The sequence below is a fragment of the Cygnus olor genome, chromosome 5, assembly GCF_009769625.2.
Source record: "Cygnus olor isolate bCygOlo1 chromosome 5, bCygOlo1.pri.v2, whole genome shotgun sequence".
In the NCBI taxonomy this organism is placed as follows: domain Eukaryota; kingdom Metazoa; phylum Chordata; class Aves; order Anseriformes; family Anatidae; genus Cygnus; species Cygnus olor.
In genome coordinates, this window is record NC_049173.1 from 10,267,941 (window position 1) to 10,288,565 (window position 20,625).

At 52.5% G+C, this 20,625-nt stretch overlaps 1 protein-coding gene across 1 annotated transcript in view; it reads right to left on the minus strand.

Moving 5' to 3' along the window:
- The window catches only part of KIF26A (kinesin family member 26A), a 100,264-nt gene extending 85,030 nt beyond the window's left edge, over positions 1 to 15,234 (minus strand). Inside the window, 2 exon segments of the mRNA XM_040558424.1 lie at positions 14,425 to 14,673; positions 14,860 to 15,234. Coding sequence (XP_040414358.1) covers positions 14,425 to 14,673; positions 14,860 to 14,913 — 303 coding nt within the window. The 5' untranslated portion in view covers positions 14,914 to 15,234.
- Between the last annotated feature and the right edge of the window lie 5,391 nt (positions 15,235 to 20,625).

Consider the following 20,625-nt stretch of genomic DNA (forward strand, 5'->3'; position numbering starts at 1 on the left):
CATTTTAAGGAAAAGGTATTGATGTATATTTGTAAGAAAAATACAAGCGGTATTGTCCCAGGATTTGCAGAAGTTGATTCCTCAGGTGGTTACCACATTAGGGTTTTGGAAGGGGACATTTATCTCCATGACACCTTCCCCTGACAGAATGGGACTCCCAGCAGAGCCAGTGAGACATGGTGACACATGTCCCACATCCATCGCACCCCAGGACGCACCACTGATAACCCAACACCGAAAAGCAGCATACCCAGCTCCCTTCTCTTTACTATCCCATTGTTCCCCAGACAAACAAGCTGTGGGCACTCAGGTGTATGCTTTTAGAAGCTGCCCTGCAAGCACATCTCCCCTGAAAATTCACTGAAATTTGGAAGAAAATTACAGGCAGATGACAAAAAAAACCAAACTAGAGGCTAAAGACTGACCGCATAATTAACCTATAAAGGCCTCAGATGCTAGGACATAGAAGAAATAATCCAAAAGCTACAAAGATACTGCTTGGGCTCAGTGCTGAGCATCCAAAATTACCTTGGCAGTCTCTTAAAGACCTCCACACCGATGGTGTACACAAGAGCAGGGGCAGCCAGCAGGCTGGGAGAAGCACACACGTGATGTAAAGATGCAAGGAGAAACATTGCTGCTCTATTTAATGCTATCAGCTCCTGCCTGCCTGAGGACATTTCCTACCTCTACCTACAAACAGAGCTTCCAAACCATTAAGTAAACAGTCTTTGAAGATAACAAAGCTTATTCTAATCTCACAGTGATGACACTCCTGCATTGTACTCAGCTGAGATACAAGACTCTGGGTTAACTACTCTGTAAGATCAGGATTATCTTAACTCTTTGCTCTTGCACAGACTTAAAGGATCTTGTCAAGGCATAGAAAGAGACAGATTTTTCACTCAGTAGATCTGCATTTTTTCTTGTTGAACAATCACAGACATTTTTCAGCTCACTCCTTTCGATGTGGATAAGCTGCTTCTGTAGCCTTATGCTTAAATGAGGTGAGCTTCTGTACCAGACCTTCCACTGCTTCCATAGAAAGCTGGATTACAGCCCTCAAAAAGGACAGGAGATGCCCTGGACTACTTCCCAGTACCAGCAAACAGGACTGTTGTCCCAGTGGCAAGAGGAAAGAAAATCAGATCAAACCTGGGCTAGTGAGAGGAAGTACAAAAAGAACACAGAAAAGTAAAAAGATTTTCCAAAGCATCATCAGAATAATGCTTTTGTATTCTCGCTTGTGTTCACTTCCCTGGGTCAAGTGTTTACCTCTGTTCTGCATTGCAGTTCTTTACCTGTCTACTTTTCATTGCACCCAATCCTACAAGCATCAAGCCCTCCTACAGTAATAAAAAGCCCAGTGAAGAACTTGAGGTGGGTCAGAAAAGCCAGCCCTGCACATAATACATCTTCCGTGTCATCACAAGACTTGGCAGTAGGATGCCACAACCCAACTAAATTCTTAAGAGCAGAAATCAGAGCTGTTTTGCTCTTTAGGAGCAGTCATGACCAGAATAATAGGAGGATATAGCACACAAATCTGAGAAAATGGGTTCAGATACCGTAACGCTGGTGCAGCATAAACTCTGTGTGTCCTTTTACTGTCTTCCCAAAGTTCCCAAAGGCAGCACCGCTGAACGTCCCCTCTTACTTTAACTGCTTTCAAATGCCACAGGTTGGACTGAATACTCATGCTCAGCATCAGTCCAAAGGCAAATATCTTTTGGAAAGTTTGTGTATTATCAGTCTGAGTTGTTTGCCTCTTAGATGAACTGCCGTTAGATTTGGATAAACAATGTCTGAGTCATTACTGCCTGTCCCCAACACAGATAATCATATTCCCCCGGAACAGAAAAATGAAGAGGATGTGCTGGTAAAGAAGATGTAGAGAAACTAATTTGAAATAAACACATTGATCCAATGCTGTTTCACCGGCGTCAATCAACTGAAACCACACAGCGCCAACAGGCTTCATTTTCCACCTGTTAACACAGGTTTCCAATTCCACTTTCAAGAAATGAACCACGATGCAAACTGTTGTTGAATGAGAATCCACTGCTGTATGTAACTGAAGACAGAAGTAGAGAGAATACAGCCTGACTCAGGACTACCTATTTCTGAAGACGTTCTCCCCTAAATCTAGCCACGGCTTCACAAAGGGTTGTTAGCAAAGACATGACTTTCCACTGCCAAACAGCCCTGAGGGAGCCAGCAAATGCATAAGCTGAGGCCAGGGTGCTGCTACTGCTGAACGAACTTCCAAATGCTGAGTACAAAGTCCATGCTGTGCAAAAAAAAGCAGCAGAGAAACCCATTCACAGCCTGGGATTCACAGGTACAACATATCAGGCTGAGAAATTCCAAATGACACAAATATTTTCTAATTGTTTAGCTCTTTGCTGGTGTCTCGAATTTTATACTGGAATAAAAAATAACTTCACCAGAGGTCAGTCAAGCAGCAGTAAGAATGCAGAAGGTGGCAGGTTAAAGCACCTCATATTTATAAGAGTATAAGCATGAAATTCAGAAAGGGCCCCCAGGGATCCCAATGCAAGACATGAAGGTGTAATTAAAAACCATAAATCCATCAAACGAAAGATATGTAAACTTAATACATTAACTCATATATTTTTCTTCCCCGATCACATTTGTCTTACTCTACACTCCTTTGGAGCCTACAAATAAAAAATTAACAATATCAGAAGAAATATTTCTTAATATGTGGAATGTGGATATCAATAATAAATGCTTTTTATTCTTACAGGTAATTGCTTAAGGAAGCTCTCTCAGCAGACCGCTGAGACTCTGCATATTATAAATTACTTCAACTGTATCTCCTCTTTACAAAACCCACAAATGGACAATACCTTACAGAGCTTCCATGCCAGTCAATCACTCATACAAGATTACCCTCGTGGAGCTTGTTGGAGGAATGTCAAATGTACCCTTTCTTTGCATCAAAATCTTCAGCAGAAGACAACAGAACAGTTCACTTCTGTGTTCACAGTTACACAAGCTACACTAAGATATGAACATTTTAACTGGAGAGTCTGGGTTTAGCTTTATATTTAATTACAAGCTACAGGCAAAATAGTTACAGGCCAAATCCTGGCCTGTGTTTCACCCACAGAATAGGTTTCAAGATAGCTTACAAAAGCTCTGCCAACACCCGTAGTTCTTATTAAGGCTAAGACATTTCTCAAAGCAGTATTTGGGACAAACCAGCCCTCCCATCTACCCGCCTACCAGTAAAGGAGCACTGGCATTGCCCTGAAGTGACAGTGGCAAACACACTTGTGCCCTGCCTCATCCTTCAGATGCCACTGTGGATCCCTACAAGGGTTCTTACACATCTTGTAGGGCAAATTGTAGGGCTTGATTTCTCATCACTAATGACTGCTTCCATGGGACCAGATGGCCCGGGCTGGACAGGTATAGGAACACCTTTCTTCCTCACAACACACCCAGCATTAGGGCATATACCTGGGGATTATGTGGTGATTATATCAGAGATCCAGCTTGGTTTCCTCACTGTTACTGCAGCATCAGTTGTCACAATGGAAAAAGCTAGGCCCCTACCCAACACGTGTTCAGCACAAAAGCGATGTGTTATCACAACATGGCTAACACTTCTCAAATAATACCCAGGTCTGCGAAACTTCCCTTTTCCTAACCCTCAGCACTCACTTTTACTAAAAAGCGTTGGCCAAAGCACCAACACAACTCTGGTGCTTTAACACAGAGCCCAACACTGGAAGTGGTTGGCATGCTGCAGTGGCTTTACCCTGCTGGGCAGCTGAGCTCCACCACAACTGCTCTCTCACACCCACTCCTCAAAGGGAAAGGGGAGATAATACGACGGAAAGGGCTCAGGGATGGAAATAAGAGCATGGAGCTCACCTACCAGTTATCATCACATGCAAAACTGACTTAACATAGATTAATGTAATTTATTGCCTACCACTACCAGACTAGAGCAGTGAGAAAATAAAAGCAAGCTACAAACACCTTCCCCCCATCCACCCTCTCCTACATCCTTCCCCCAAGCAGCACAGGGTAAGGGAATGGGGGCTGCGGTCAGTCCCTGACGCTTTCTCTCTGCTGCTCCTTCACGGTCACTCTCTGCCCCTGCTCCACGTGGGGTCCCTCCCACGGGATGCCGTCCTTCCCGAACTCTTCAAGAACTGCTCCCACATGGCTCCGTACCACGGGGTCCATCCATCCCCCAGTAGCAAACTGCTCCAGCACAGGTCCCCCACGGGCAGCAGCTCCCCCCAGACCCCCTGCTCCTGCATGGGCTCCTCTCCACGGGCTGCAGCTCCGGCCCGGGGCCTGCTCCTGCGGGGGCTCTCCATGGGCCGCAGCCTCCTCTAGGCCACATCCACCTGCTCCACCGGGGGCTCCTCCACGGGCTGCAGCGTGGAGATCTGCACCATGTGGGACCCATGGGCTGCAGGGGGACAGCCTGCTCCACCAGGGGCCTCTCCACAGGCCGCAGGGGAACTTCTCTGTGCTTGGAGCACCTCCTGCCCTCCTTCTGCACTGACCTGGGGGGCTGCAGGGCTGGTTCTCACTCCTCTCTCCCAGCTGCAGTAGCACAGAAGATTTTTCCCTTTCTTCAATCTGCTCTCCCAGAGGCCCAACCAGCATCACTCACTGGCTCAGCTCTGGCCAGCAGCAGGTCCCTTTTGGAGCCGGCTCTGGTCTGACATGGGGCAGCTGCTGGGCTCAGCTCACAGAGGCCACCCCTGCTACCAAAACCTTGTCACGTAAACCCCAATACACATGCTCTTCACACTCATCCTAAGCAGACTCTCCACATGGAAAGCAAAATCCCCCTTGCTCCAGCTGCCATGGATTAGCTCGCTCAACTATTTCCCTACAATTTCTTCAATCATTTAGATGTCAAGAGCTCTGGCATCATCAGTCAAGCTTTATCTGCTGAACACGGGCCAGATCCGTCCAACTCGTGCTGACTATTGCAGCTGAAAATCATTTGCTTTCCTGAAACAGGCCATGTGGGATGCTCCCAGCCTGGGCTGGTGACTGGTTGCCCAGGCCTCTCAGCAGTCTTGGCTTCTGGAGCCGCTTCCACACCAGCATCGACCAAGGACTCCACAGACTAAGCACATTTATAAGGTTTGGCTCCCAGCCACTTTTCCTCCTGGGAACTGTGCCATTGTTTCCTATAGCCTGGCTGCAGCTGGGCAGTAGATACAAGCAGTTGCTTTGACACGACACACTCCAGACAATTTGGTGTTAAAGAGAGGGTCTGTCACAACACCAGCATGTTTCATCCAGAGGCACTCAAAGAGGACCCAAGTGCTACCAAGGGAAGAGCTGAATGCTTTCACCACAGTGAGCTGGAGAGAAAGACCAGTTCCTCTACAGGTGACCCAAAAGCAGTAAAGGAATTGAAACAAGGATGGACAGATTTCCTGATCATATGAGGTACTTGCATGTCTTCATATTCCAGGCAGCTGTTAGGACTGCCACATCCCAAGGAGTCCCAGGAGCCAGAGGGCAGTCTGGGGGTGACAAGAGCTCCCCACAGCCCTCTTTTGGGATGGGAATTGGACACATACCACAGGTCCAGCATGGTGCCACTGACCTCAGGCACCCCAGCAGGCTGATCTCTTCTGAACACAGAGCAGCACTGCTCCACCGAGGGCTGCATGATAAACCCTGGGAACAGCCTCCACCTCTGAAATGCTCAGGAGCCAAGTAAGATGCAAAAGCAGCAGGCAAACCCTGAAAAAAACTTTCATTTCATGAAGTTACACAAGCTTTATGAAACTGCTAGGAAAAGCTAGGAAAGTGCTGTACTCTGAGGTCCAGGAGGGTAGCAACAATGCCAAAAGGAGTAAATACACACTATCACACACAATGAAATAGGAACAGCATAAGGCAATAAAAAAAGAGCACAATGCAAACTGAGTACATCTAACTTCCCAAATAACTCAAAGCACAAAGCCAAATGCTGCCTGTTTACGGTGTAACCAGCACTGATCAATCTACACACACTGACAGCAACACAAACTATGCTGTAACAAGTTGTATGTTGTGGTAAAACAGGAAGCACATTTAAACATAATCTTTTGAAGGCTGTGAGAACTAGGACTAATACTTCACTTTTGCAGTTAATGCTGAAAGCCAGTCAATGCCCAGTCTAGCCAGAAGTATCACATTTCAGCTTTGTACAGAACACTTCCCATCCTATTCACCCAGCAGCATAAAATCCCTCAGCAATAGCAGGGAAAGATTTGCTAAGAGCTAAATGAAAATTGATCATTTTCCCACAGCTGCCCAGCATTTCAATCAATGCTGCACAGGTATTGACATATGGTAATGCTGGCCCAGTCCCAGCAGAAGCTCAGAGCAGCCTGCCAAATTCCAGGAACACTGATCAAAGACTGATTTTAAGGCCTGACTCAGAAAGAAGGATAATTGGGTGCACCTAAACCTTTTTTTTTTTTTCCCCTGAGCAAGTGCTGAGATTTCGCTGATTCATTCTACATTAGGGTGATGCACCCAACAGTCAGACACTTAGTGACGAAAAGAACATGCAACAATAGCATTATGCTGCCTGAAATAGGTGGGCTTATTTATACCAGCTAAACTTCCTTTTTCCAAGATGAAAATGAAGATTTGCCAACTATGCCTTCATGCAGCTTCAAAACAAAGAAGTCGGTCCAAAGAACTATGCCCCAAAAGTTTGCTTTTACTTAAATTTATCCAAAGGAATATATTGCTTCTGCAAAGTGACATTGTCCCCACCACTTCATTTGGGATAATCATTTGAAGCTTTTCTCTTGGGTTTCTCTACAAAGTTTTCCCTTTTCCCCCCCATTTAAAAATAAAAGATTTTAATGAAAAACTAGTAAGTAACACACTTCAGCATAAACTTAAACAGCAGCAGGACGTGCTGAAACCACTGAAGAGTTCCCCGATTTCCTGCAAGGACACACCACGTCTCCCCAAGGCAGCTTTCTAGTTTCATCATGGGGACGCACAGCACAGTATGCAGATAAGCCCCTTTTAGATACCATCGATAGCTCTCTAATCCACGTTCCCTGAGCTGATCTGATACCTGCTACTTAAGCAGGCTTCACCTTCCCTGGATATCCTCTGCAGCATCTTCCACAGCCTCAATGCTCCCCTCCTGGAGAACTGGCAATTTTCAGGAGTCTCTGTTACTATCTTCAGATTATCTGAAGCCCCTGGCTTTCTTTGCTCTTTCTGCTGCTGTAGAGACCCCCACCCCAAATCCCCCTCCCCTGCCCCTGTTACACACAACCTGAAAGTTCAGTTGCGAGTCCACTGTTTTCTGTGTTTCTCTGTATTATGTATTCCTCCTTGTTACATGTATTAGAAGAGCAGTCATCCCCCCTAAGAACAACAGAAAATGATGCTCAGTGTTGTACCAGCCAACAGCAAGAGAGTCCTCACCAAAAGAAAAAGTTTTCATCAGAAACAGAAAAAAGAAAAGTTCTCTCTGCTGGGCAAAGGGAAAGTTAAGCACATGTATATAAGCTACCTTGTCCAGATTTATACATAAAGGCAGTGACACATCTAGGGATTACATTCAGGACTCACGTCCCTATCTAGTGTCTGAACAATTCCTCCTGATGGCAAACGCAGCGGGAGACCCAATTCTCATGAAAGTTAAGGCCCAAGTTTTTCTCCTATTAGCCACTCATCTGAAATACTATACAAAATTAGTAAGCACTTATAAAAGAAATCAACCTGTTCCTGATCATGTGCATAGCCAGTTAACAGACAAGACTCCTGTGTTCCTGAAGATGCTTTCCATTCGGGGATATACCGGAAATTTAAGTACAAAATAGTTATTCCAATGTTGCGAGTCTAAGGTCAGAGGAAAGGGAGACAAATTCAGACAGCACAAATTCCATAAGTTTCCAGTAAATATATTTTTAAAAAATCAGGATATGATACTCCTAAATGACACACTCAAGGCGAATAATACCCTAACAGACCTAGTTCATGAAGGTAATACAATTTTGAGAAAGACAACACCATCATCATAGAAAAATCTTCCACGGGACACACACACAATTCCAAACAGATTTTCCTCCTCTGCACAAGGTGGAACAAAATCTCCGCTCACTTTTCACAACAATTTGTTCATCAGCCAGCCGAAAACCCAAGGACTAGCTGGCTCTTCTCTACATCAGCATCCTCACAGTGGGGAAAAAGGATTCAGACCCACAGAGAGCAGTTACTGCAGGCTGACAGAATGGCTGAGGTTGGCAGGGCCCTCTGGAGGCTATCTGGTCCAACCCCCTGCTCAAGCAGGGCCACCCAGAGCAGTCTGCCCTGGACCACATCCAGAGAGCTTTTGAAGATCTCCAAGGAGGGAGACTCGATGGTGGGGTTCCCAAGCAGCAACCGTGTACGTGGTGGGTGATCCTAGTCTTGGGAAAGACAAATCTCCTGGTGGTTTCAGCTGTCCCCACTCCAACACCCTGCACTGTCAGGCCCAGAGGAGCAGCCACTATCAGCTGCTGCGAGCCACGGGGGAGGCGGATGACTCTTGCCTCCTACAACCTCCCTGTGAAAGTCAGAGGCTGGGATCACCGTAGGTGGAAACTCTTGGCAAAAACAATAAAGCAGCGACTACATATTTCAACAGGTTCAAAGTAACCTCAGATGTTAGGAGCAGATGCTCTTTTCCACCCCCTGGGATTCTGAAATGGTTTAAGCGTTTCCTCCCTTTCCCCTAATAGGGCAGGGTGCTGAAGGCATTAGCTGCAGAGAGACCGCAGCAGTACTAATTACCCCCAGCTAGCCGGGAGACCGCAGTACCTCGAGCTAATTGCGCAATCCCTGCTCTCCCCCACTTCAGATCCCCCAGTGAGAAGGTCTATCGCCTCCGGCATCTGTACGGCGAGGTAATCCTGCTCACCTGTATTTTAAAAGGGCATGCTTGAAAATCCTAAATGTCTAAAGTAAACTCATTACAATTAGTTTCCACAGCCTAGCATGCAGCGCGGGGACCGCTGCACTGGCTGAAACAAGCGAAGGGCTCATGTCAACACATTTGACAGTGCGGTGTTGTCATTAACCCCTTTATTAGGCTGCAAAACATACCTGCAATCCACATCTGAGCTCATAGCCTCAAGCACTCCACAGCCAAGTCTCTGCAAGAGTCTCTCTCACAGAATTAAATATTAAAAGTGCATCTCAAAAAAATGCCCTGTAGTTTCACATTTATTAACTGAGACCTTACTTTTCCACTTACGCATTTTTGAAATGTTAAATATAGAACATTTTAAGGCGCACTTAGTGCTTGTAAAGAGCCCTGAAAACTCAATTCCTCTACAGAGGAATCTGTAAAAGGCGTGATTCTCCCGCTCAGCATCCCTTATCCATGTAAACCAGCGAGAGAAAGGCCTCCCATTGAAAGGAAAACAGCCCTTATGTAATAGAGGGCTCTTGGATTCCAGGTGATCCTGCCACTCAACAGAAAAGGCTGACACATCAGTAGAAAGTAGTGGGCATGGGAAGAAAAACTCCACAAAAAGTCAGGGCTTGCTTCTCAAAGTTTAGACATCTTCCACATGCACCTCAAACATTGAGAGAAATGTCCAGGTACTCCGAAAACCTTGCTCTTTCAGGGAGCCATGAGCTCGCAGTGTCCTTGCACGGACACAAAACCCGCTGCCCAGCTCCTCCGTGAGCAGCACAGGCTCCTGACTTCTGAAGCACACATAAGTCCACACAACAGCAAGGAGAGAGGTACCAGAGGTCAGGGATCACACGAGCTCTCCTTGCTCCCATTCCTGCTGACACCCTGCTGTCAGAGCAGCCAAGGCAGAAGTAACAAAGTGTACCTGGCCCCTGCACATCAGTACCACAGTCCTGGGCCTGTCCTTTTAGTCTGTTTTTCCAAAGCAATGAGAACAGCAACGTTGTCCTTCCCCGCATCCTCCTTGCTGCCAGCCCTCTTTAACAGCTTTTGAACCTGTCAGATGATCTGAATTTGAGGTGGGAGACTCAGAGTAAGAGCCAGCAACTTCCACAAACTGGTCTGAGAGAAGCTGTGCAGGACCAACCAGCTACTAATTGTTCGGCAGAAGCCAGGTGGCCAGGGAACATGAGCTCACTCCCAGTCGAACAGGGGGTGTGCATCCCCCAAGGACAGAGAACCTGCTGCCTCTTACCATCAAGCGACAAGGATGAACACCTGGGACCAGTGCAGAGGCACAGGGAGGGCCAAGGAGCTGAGCAAAGCATCCATTAGCACAGGTGAGAAACCCACAGGAAAGCATATGCTGTTCCCAAAACTTTGCTCTTCGTTTCCCATTCAGGCGATGCAATCAGCAGCACACAGGTGTACCAAGAGACCATGGCTTTGGTAAGAAGCAGGTGTGGTGGGAGCACAGCTGAGACACGCCAGTGCAAACAGCATGCCTAAAGCCTCTGCTATCCTCCCCTTCTTCCAGGAAGGCCAGGGCTTCCTCCATCTCGAACTGGTGTAACACGGAGCCCTGCCAAGGACACGGCGGGCTAGGACTTGCTTAGCTCCCTCAAATGATTCACAGCTCATTAGCAGCCAAAGGCACAGCCTGTCCTGGTCACCAACACTCTCTCAAGACCAGGACTGGCAAGATGCCTCTTTGTACCCAACCGTGGCTTACCGGGTCAACTGGGAATATAGAGAACACGGGGTTTTGTTTTTTTAAGTTATCAGAGGATGTTCTCCATCCCACCAGCAGCAAACAGCATTCACTCCTTTGTCTCAGAGTCCCAGAGAGCCTTTCAGTGGTGTGCCTCATGTAACACTACTGTGTGACAGCGAAAAAAAGCAGCTCTCAAAAACTGGGACAAGAACAACTTGGCCAAACTGGAGTTGCAATGCAGCAGACGTGCCTCCCCGTCCCTTGCTGCTGCCGCTGGCACCACCTGCCCTGGCGGCAGGTACGGCACGTGCTGCTCGGGCTGGGGACAGCCAAAACAAGGTGCCTGAACCCCTGGGCAGGGAGGAACAGGGAACTCCTTGCTGATCGCCTCCAAAGAAAACTTCCTCTGATCTTGGCCTCCTCTGTTGGTTTTTTGTTGTTGTTTTTTTTTGTTTGTTTGTTTTTTTAAATCACTACTAAGCTCTTATTCTAGTATAAGTAGGTATGACTGTTCCCCTTTTGGGCAACCAAAATAAGAACCACCAGAAGAAAAGCCCTCTGTGGATCTGCATTAGCATGCACGTTTCTCATATCAAGAGACCTTTTCTCCCCTGCCCACAAGGGATTTGCTAAAACCATTTTTGGGGCACTGCACCTCCCTAAGGCCATGCCAGCACAGGAGGGAGCGGTCCAGCAATGCAACAGCACATCTCCCACGTCGGACAGCCCCTGCCTGTCCCCTTCCCTGGGGAGACACGCGCCTCGTGCCAGCGCACACCTCTTCAGAAACGACAGCACGTTTGGGTATACTGAGCAGGGGCACCGCGCAAATTAATTAATTAGCATTTGTGAAGTACTGCGAAGATTTTAGGTGCTAAGTATTATTATTACTAATTTAATCTACATCCTCATTCAGTCACTCAGCCTCTCTTGTGAAACTGCCAACAACGATGCCAATTAGCGGTAATTGTTGTGGTGGTTTTGCGACAAGGCTCCTTGCCAGCTGGGAGCGAGGCAGAGACCACCAACTCATTTCCCAGCCACGGCCCCGCAGCTGCCAACAGCAGCAACGTCCAGGCACATCGACCTGGCCTCGCCTCCAGCCGGAGCCCTGGGAGGAAGAGCTTTGGGATCCATTACCAGCTCCCCAGGGACACAGCCTGCAAGGCACACACCAAACTTTTAATTAGGGATAAACCAAGACACCTTTTTCTTTTTTTTTTTTCCCCCTCCTCCACTAGTTCAGAACTTGATCCAGCAACAGATGCTGATACTGCAGCACCAAAATGCTAATCTGGAGTAATTTAAGATTAAACCTTGTTGTTTGGTTTTTCTTTCCCCCCCCATTCTTGCTGGGTCAAAAATCACATTTTCATTCGCTCAGAGGCCTCACTGTGGCAGCAAACTGTAAAGACAGCAGCAGTCAGAAGAAGGGAATCGACGGTGGAGGGTGCAGTAAATCTTGCATTTAAGAGAATTGCTGAGGAGTTTTAGCATAAGCAAAGAGGTATATCTTTATACCATCTGTCAACAGAGATTTGGAGGACTTTAAAAAGACCCAAACAACTAACAGTATTCTGTAATCAATGCACAACATCTGAGCACCGAAACTTTAAATTATTTATATATTTTAAATATGTCTAATTGAAAGGACAGCAACATATAAACTGGATGAATCATAGCCCTCTCAAGCAATTAGATTTGTTATCCCTGCAGACTGCAAACAGCATCTTGGCTTTTTATTCTAATGTGAATTCAATCCCTTGTCAGCTGCCCCACGCATAAGAATACAACTTCTCTCTTTCATCAGTACAGATATCAACAGCAGGAAACTAGCCCTTCTTTCATCTCTGAGGCACCCACCCACCTTTCCAAAGGGTTTTAAACCAGGTGTGGAAACCTTGCTGAATCTCTGCTGAAAGATCCCTCCGCTATTATGGCAAAGGACACAGCTCCTTTGAGAGCGCAGCGTGCTCCAAGCAGCTGGTGTTTCTGGTGTTTGCCCAGCCAGTAGCTGCTCCGTTCAACAGTACTTTAGAAGAGCTTACGAGAAACTCTGAACTTTTATTGTATGGGCACGAAGCTCTTATGGAGAGGAGCTGCTGTTTCAGACATCTTGTTATATAATTAAACAAGAAAGGAAAAAAAAAAAAAAAAACAACACAAGCTGCCTTTCTGGCACAGACATTACAGAGTGCTCAAACTGCCAGCTTATTGCATCAGATTCCCACTGCAAGGCCAATTCGCAGCAGCTGAGTATCTGAACCACTGACTGTTATCTCCCGCGAACCTACTTCACACTCAGAAGGCAGTAAGCGGGGCTGGTCACTGCCTCTTCCTTCCTGAGGAGCCGCTCGCCGGCCTGGATTACTGGGTTTCTGAGCTTGCAATTACGGCTAGAGGTCTCACACTTGTTAGAAAATGGATTTTTGAAGAAATCTGAGTATCTGTGTGCTACTCACTAAGTAACCTGCAGGTATCTGTTACTCCGTGACTAAGTCCGTCAAGGTTGTGCCACCGCGGTGATGACAATTTCATTAGTTTCCTCAGCATGCCTTGAAACTCTGCAGAAAAGGGGGATTAATTTACCCATCATCGAGGGCTTATGGAGGAAGCCCCCTGGGACTGGCGGGGAGGAGACCACACAGCCAGCCCCCTGCTCGCCGCCCTCCTCGCCAGAGCACCTGTGGGACCCACTCACGGGCAGGATGCTGCTCACTCCCATCATGACAAAGAGCCCACTGCAGCGATGGGAAGGGGGCAAGAGGCACTGCACAACAGGAAACAAAACTTATTTCCCCTGGCAATCCAAAAACCTAAAGGTCCAGTGGTCCTGACTTCAGTGAGGTGAGATGCGGGACCTTTCACACCGCAGAAAAAAGAGCTCCCTCCAAACCCAGCAAGTCACTAAGGAGGCTCCTGTTGATTTCAAAGGGCTCTGGATCAGGCCTGAGAATACAAACCTGGCGGCGCGTTCGGACACTGCTCTACAATGCACTTCCAAACAAACCTATATTTAGATTCAATGGGAATTCTGTAGATCATACAGGAACTCTTTGAATGAAAATGAAGGTCAATAGGGTTTGGCTTCCTCTTCAGACCCTCCCCCCCGTTCTTGCAAACATCCCGATAAGCATTGTTTGGAAAACAATACGTTACTTCCAAACGTTATCAAAAACCCAGCACACGCTTTCTGTGCCCTGAACCAGAACCACAGCGTCTTCTGCTGCTCTCTGGCCCGTCAGCTAACCCCGAGGATCTCCCCAGGTGTCAAGGCTTTTTTTTTTTTTTTCCACCTGCCTCTCTTTTTAACAGTTTTTCACGTGCTTACTGAAGGGAGAGAAGCAGCGATACTGAAGAGCTCCGATAAAGAAAGAAAAACTGCGCGGCCGAGCACACACACGTGTAGCTCTGCGTGTCGGAGCTCCGCTCTGCCAACCTTCCCCCAGGGGCTGCCAGAGCCCCCCCGGGGTACGGCAAAGCCCCAGCCCCGGCTCCCCGGGGCGACGCCGGGACAGGGCAGCGGGGACCCCGCGAACCCGACGGCCCCGGGGGGTGCCCGCGCTGCCGAGCCCACCCCAAATCCAGCAGCCCAGCGTCCCAAAGCCGCGCTCTCGGGTCTGTTTGCCGGCAGCCGGTGCCCACAAGCAAGGGCCGAACCTTCAGCAGCCCCTCCATCCCCGCTCAACCCGCGCCCCCTCCAACTTTCCGCGCCCCCAAGGAGACCGCAGAAGGGGAGTCCCGGCCTCCCTTCCCTCATCCGGGCTGCACTTACCGGCGGGGCGTTGGGAGGGCAGCCTCCGGCCGCCAGCCTCGCCGCCTGCCTCCGCAGCTCGGCCAGCTGAGCCTGGCAGCTCCGGCACCAGCCCCCGGCCGCCGCCGCCGCCCGCTCCAGCGGCCGCGGCTCGGTGCCGGCGGCGGCCCCCGCGCCCTCGGGCGGCGGGCGGCTGGCGCAGCGCTCCTCGGCGGCGGCCGCCGGCCTCTTCCTCGGGGAGAGCTCCCGCACCGCGCTCCCCTCCGCCACCTGCGGAGAGAGGAGAGAGCTGAGAGCCCCGCATCGCGGGGAGGGGGGGGGGGGGGAACCCCATTCCCACCCTCCCTCCGTGGAAAGTGAGAAGAAAAAAAAAAAAAAATTTAAAAAGGGTGAAAACTCAGCCTGAAGTTAAATTAAGGGAAAGGAAAGGAGAGGAGGAGCGCTGCTACAACTCACCCCCGGTGCGCGGCTCTCGGCTGCCGGCCCCTTCCTGCCGGTGGCCGCGCTCATGGTGGGCTTTGGGGGGCAGCCCCCGCTCCGCTACTGCGGGCGCTGCGGGGCCCGGCGGCGCGGCCGGCCCATGGCGGGGCTCGGGGGCCGCGGGCAGGTGAGGGGGGAAGGAGACTTTTGGGGGGGGGGGGGTCTCGGGGGTGATCTCGTCGGTGCCCCCCTCCGTCCGGGCCGCCGCGCAGGGCGCTAGGTGATGCTGCCTGCCATTGCTGCCCAAGGAGCCGGGTTTGGGGAGGGAGAGGGAGGCGCAGCGAGCTCCCCGCGGCGGCCCGGGGAAGGACGCGGAGCACGGGAGCACGTCGGAAAAAAAGCTGCAAAAGTGCTCGCCCGGCAGGGGAGGAGGGGCTGGGCGCGGTGGGTGGGGTGGGGTGAGCGGGGCCGGCACGGGGCGGGCTGGGATTTGGGTTTGTTTTTTTTTTTGGGGGGGGGGAGGGGGGGGGTCTTTCCGTAGTGACCCTACGAGACCCAAAGCCCCAAAGCGGCTCGACCCAAGTTGCACACCCAAACCTCGGGTTCCTCAGGAACTGGGGAGCGCAGCGGGGCCCGGACCCCCCCGCAGGCGGGCAGACCCCCGGGACCCCCGGGGCCGGCTCCGCAGCCCCTCCTCGCGATGCCCCCGCCAGACAGAGAAATTAACGTTAGCAGCTAATTGTCTACTTGGCTGCCGCCCCGGCTCGTGCAGCTAGCACTTTTTATTTTTATTTTTTAAGTTTTGCTCCCCAGAGAGGGCACCAGGCGCCGCTTTCCATCATCCCCCCCTCCCAAAGGCTGCCCGGTCCCGGTGCCGGCGCGGTGCCCGGCGCCCCCCGGGGAGCGCAGGCGGGGCAGAGCCGGGACTTGCCCGAGCTCCGCGGGGCTCAGCCCCGCTCCTGTCGCCGCCGCCACCGTCGCCGTGACCAGGGCGCCACCTGCCGGACCCGCAGCGCCACCGGCCCGGCCCCGGTGCGGGTCGGAGCGGGGGGGGCTCCGTAGGGCAGCTCCCGGCTCCCTGCCCCGCACCGAAGGGTCGGTGCCGCGGTGATCTGAGCACGGAGGGGGGGGCGAGAATTTGTCTAAAAATCAATGCATCCCCCCCCGCCTAGGGACACCTTCTTCGGCTGTTTAAACTTTTCTGGCTCTGCCCAGCACGTGTTTGAAGTGTGCCCCCCCCCCAACTAAATGGGTGCGTGTCCCCAGGGGGGCTGGGGCCGTGTGAGCCCCGGGACGCCCCCGCAGCGCCCCTCGGAGCCCCAGAAAAGTTTGGGAGGGGAGGCGAAGAACAGGGACCGGGGGATGGCAGCCGCCCCCGGGGGCTGCACGGTCCCCGCTGCTTAGCCCCGGGGGGGCGGGCGGGGACAGCGGGGTGGGGGGCAGCACGGGCACAGGTGGGGCTCTGCGGGGCTCCGACATTTCGTGTGCCCGGGGGAGACCCCCCCAGACCCCGCGCCCCGCAGGTCGGACGGGGCGGCGTGGTGGGGGGCTAAAGGCGTGTACTCCCCACCGCAGTTGGGGCTGAGCCACTCCTTTCCCTATTAAAAAAACCCCAAAACCCTGCCGGGAGTGCCGAGCCGCCGTGCGCCCCGCGCCCGCTCCGAAGCCGCCGCGGTGCCCGGGGGAAGCAGCCTCGGGAGCGGGCGGGGAGCGCGGTGCCCCCGCGTCCCTCCGCGCCCCTCCGCGGAGCTTCCAGGACTGTTCGTGGTGCTGAAACCCGCCCCGGAGCGGCAGCCGCCAACTTCGCATCGCCAACTTTGCGCTCGCCCTCCCCGAGAGCCGGCCGGGGGCAAGGCTAGCAGCGCCCCCCCCCCGCCCCCCGCTTCCCAGCCGGGGCGAGGCCCCCCTACCTTGGCTTTCCTCCGCAGGAGGTGGCTGGTGAAGCCGAAGATGATCTCCGAGTCCAAGCACAAGGCTCCTATCTCCAGCAGGCTGGGGTTTTTCCTCGGGGCGTTGGAGGCGTCGGGAGGTTTTGGAAAAGCCATAGTTTTTTTTTGGGGGGGGGGTTGGAGATATCCGGCTCCCTGAGCGGAGGCGATGTGTTTGGATGCACACAGAGGGGGAAAAAGAAGAAAAAAGGGAGGGAGGGGGGGCAGGATAAAATAGCCAACACCCCTTGTTACCCCTTAAAAAAAAAAAAAAAAAAGAAAAAAAAAAAAGCCAGACGCGGGCGAGTTACTCCTCCATCTAACAGGATGCGCGCAGCCGGGGCGAGGCGGCCAGCAGCCGGGCAGCTCCGCCAGCCTCCCCGCCTCTCCGTGCCGCTCTCCCCCCTCCCCAATTTCTCCAACCCCCCCCCCCCCCCAACCCTCCTCCGGCGGCACCTTCGGCTGCCGAGCGAGCGCGGTGCGAGCCCCGCTCAGCGCCCCGCCGACCCCCCGGGTGCGCCGGGCCGGCAGCGCCCTGCTGCCCCGCCGCCGGCCATCGAGGGGGCTCCCACCGCCCGCTGGCCAGGAGCCCGCACTGCGAGCCTCCCGCCTGCCCCCATCCGCTGCTGGGTGGGTTTAGGGTGGGTTTTTTCTTTTTTTTTTTTTTTTTTTTTCTTCTTCTTCTTTCCCTCCTCCTTCTTCCTCCTGAGCGCGAGGAGGGAAGAGCTGGTGGTGAAGTCTGTTTAGGAGGGGGGAAAAAAGCGCAAAAAATAAAATGAATAAAAAGGCTGGGGAGGGAGACTAAATAACTAAATAAAGGCTGAGGGAGCAGGAGTGCAGCACCTTCTGGAGAGGGCCCGGCTTTTCACAACCCCCACCCCCCCCCCACCCCCCGGTTAATTTTATTCGCCACGGGCGAGGGAAGCGAGCGGCAGCCCCCCGACGGCTGCGGCGGGCAGGGGGGATTTGGGCACCTGGGGGCTCCCACCCCGGCCGCCCCCACGCCCCCTGGCCCCACGCGTGGCCCCCCCCGGGGCTGCTTCTTGCTCCTGGGGGCGCCGTCGGAGCGGGCGGCAGCGGGGTGGGGGCGTTAATCCCCTTTCCGTGAGCTTTCCACCTAAACAGCTACCCCGCAGCCGGACAAAAGCATCGCCCCGCTCCGTGCGGGCAGGGGCAGGGAGGCGAATTCAGCTGCTCAGGAGGGCGCCCCGGGGGGGGGGCGAGGGCTGCAGCCGAGCGCGGCTCCTCTCCCGGAGCTGCCGGGGGGGCCCGGCCGGTGTCCCCCTCCTCGATGCCGCCACCCCGGGGTGTGAGAGGGCCGGGCAGCTGCGGGGGGAAAGGGGAGGTTGGGATGGGGATGGGGAAGGGAAAAGGGAAGGAAGGGAGGAAGGGAGGGGAGAAGGAAGGAGAGGCTCAGGGGAGACCTCATCGCTCTCCACAACTGCCTGAAAAAAAGGCGTGGGGAGCTGGGGATCGGCCTCTTCTCACAGGTAACTAGTGATAGGACTAGAGGGAATGGCCTCCAGTTGTGCCAGGGGAGGTTCAGGTTGGAAATGAGGAGACATTTCTTCTCAGAAAGAGCAGTCAGGCATTGGGACGGGTTGCCCAGGGAGGTGGTGGCGTCACCGTCCCTGGGGGTGTTCAAGGAGAGGCTGGATCTGGTGCTTAGGGACATGGTTTAGTGGGTGACATTGGTGGTAGGGTGGTGGTTGGACCAGGTGATCTTGGAGGGCTTTTCCAACCTTAATGATTTAATGATTCTATGAATTTAATGTGCCACCTGTTCTGGGTTGCCAGCCGATGAGAAGCCCATGCATTGGAGAAGCACCTGAACCCCCCGGGAATGGAGTCTGAGGGAGACCCAGCCCCTGTCCCACCCTGCATAGACTGATCCCCTCACTCCCCACCAACCCCATCCCTGCCTCCTGCCTTGCTGTGCAAAGCCCCCCACCACCCACCATGCGTGGCGCTCCACCATCGTCCCCTGCACAGCAAGGGCATGCCCCAGCCCCTGGCAGATCCCCGTGCTTGAAAGGTGCCCTGTTACTGAGGGGGTGGGAAGGGGAAGGCAGAAAGAGAGACAACTCAAGCACAGTGGTTGTGTCCGGGTAGGGTGTCCCACACAGGTGCTCAGCAGGAGGTATGAAGGCGCTCATCGCCAGAACCCAGAGCAACACATGACATTTCCCGTGCATTGGGGAAGGACGCTTGGAAACTTCTGAGGGCAGAGATGAACACGGCCAAGCCCACGTTGGGGAAGCCCCGAGGCATCTGCCCCCATGCCCTGCATCTTTAGCTCTGACTCCTTGCAAAGACCTGGCCCTACAGCCTGCCCCACATCAGGCACTGCAGGCCCCGTGCAGTGCAGCCGCGGCCCTGGCCCAGGGAGGTCTCTCTTCCATCACCCCTCACAACACAAAAACCGCCCCAGCCTGCTGCCCTCAGCTGTCTTGCCGATAAAGCAGCTGAAGGGAAAGTTATGGGCTTTTATTCATGCTGCCTAAACTAAAGTAAAACATCAACGTGGTGACTGTACGTAATAATAGAGTAGATAAAGTCCATTTTTCCTGAGCCCTCTGAAAGCGATCCCCAAGCATTAAAAAGGGTCTCTTAATAAATACCTTATCTCCCTGCCACAGAGCCCTGCCGCAGATAACAGGGCTGCCATTACCTCTCACCCAGCCCCGTTTCCATCAGGGCCACTTCAAACAGGCTCCTTTTAAAGCCCCCCCCCCCCCAGCAGGAAGGCTCGAAGCCCCCCGGGCAGGGGGAGCCCGTCCCCATCCCCAGGTAGGGTGGGGAGGCTGTGCTGCAGTGCGTCCCCTTCCCCTCCTGATGGGACAAGGCTCCACGAGCTGCCAGCCCCTGTGCCTGTGTGGGGTAGGCAGCGATGGGCTCCCACAGGGGATGGCCCAGGCAGGGCCACAGCAGGCAGCCGATGGCTCCACAGCAGAAAAATCCTCTGCAGCCCAGTGCAAGCGGCCCAGGTCGCAAGGTGATGCCGCACCGGTTGCACGGGACTCATTTATTAATACGCCACGCAGGTGATAGCGGGTTTGTTAAGTATATTGCTGCGATTTCACATTTAATTTACTAAGAATACAATGGTTTGGGCTAGAGGACCCAAGGGAAATCTAGGCAACAGTGAGCAAAAATCCATGAAATTCAATGTAGCACACTAATCATGGAGGCATTATAGTATTAATTGCTATAATGATATACTTCTAATCCTATCTTACACCGCGCCACATAATTTCATTGGGTAAGAGAGGAAAGGAATTAAATTTAGTTCAATACAGGCAGGCGTGTAACTTAATAGAGGAGTTTGACTCCAGCGCACTCGTGGGTTTAGGGCTAACGCCACACAACGCGGGCCACAGCAGGGAGGGACGGCACGAGACTTTTGCCTCCCTCACCGAAAGCTGGAAGCGATAAGGAAAAGTGTGCGATTTCTGCTTTTCAAGAGGCTGCCCAGCCATATAGAGGATAATTAGAATTCATTGTAAAGATGATTTATCATGTCTATCATTGTGCTTGAAAAGGCTAGGTCACCCATGAATGCTGATGAAATTTCAAAGATCTGCTCCCCAAGGACTTCCTGCATCTGCTGCCCTCTGAGATGGGGAAATAGCCCCGGGCAAGCTTCTCATTAATACTACCGGAAAATATAAGCATTTTGTCAGACATAACATTTTTCTTCACCCTGATACCTGACACTGTCAGAACCTTAAATAACGCCTAACGGGCCTCACCCCGGAGCTCCCACTTGCTCTCCTCGGGCTCGGGGCCAGCCCTGATGCGGGCCGGGGGACTCCAGGACTGGGACTGGGGAGCTCCACGGCCAGCCCAGGTGTTGTGGGATGCTGCAAGTTTT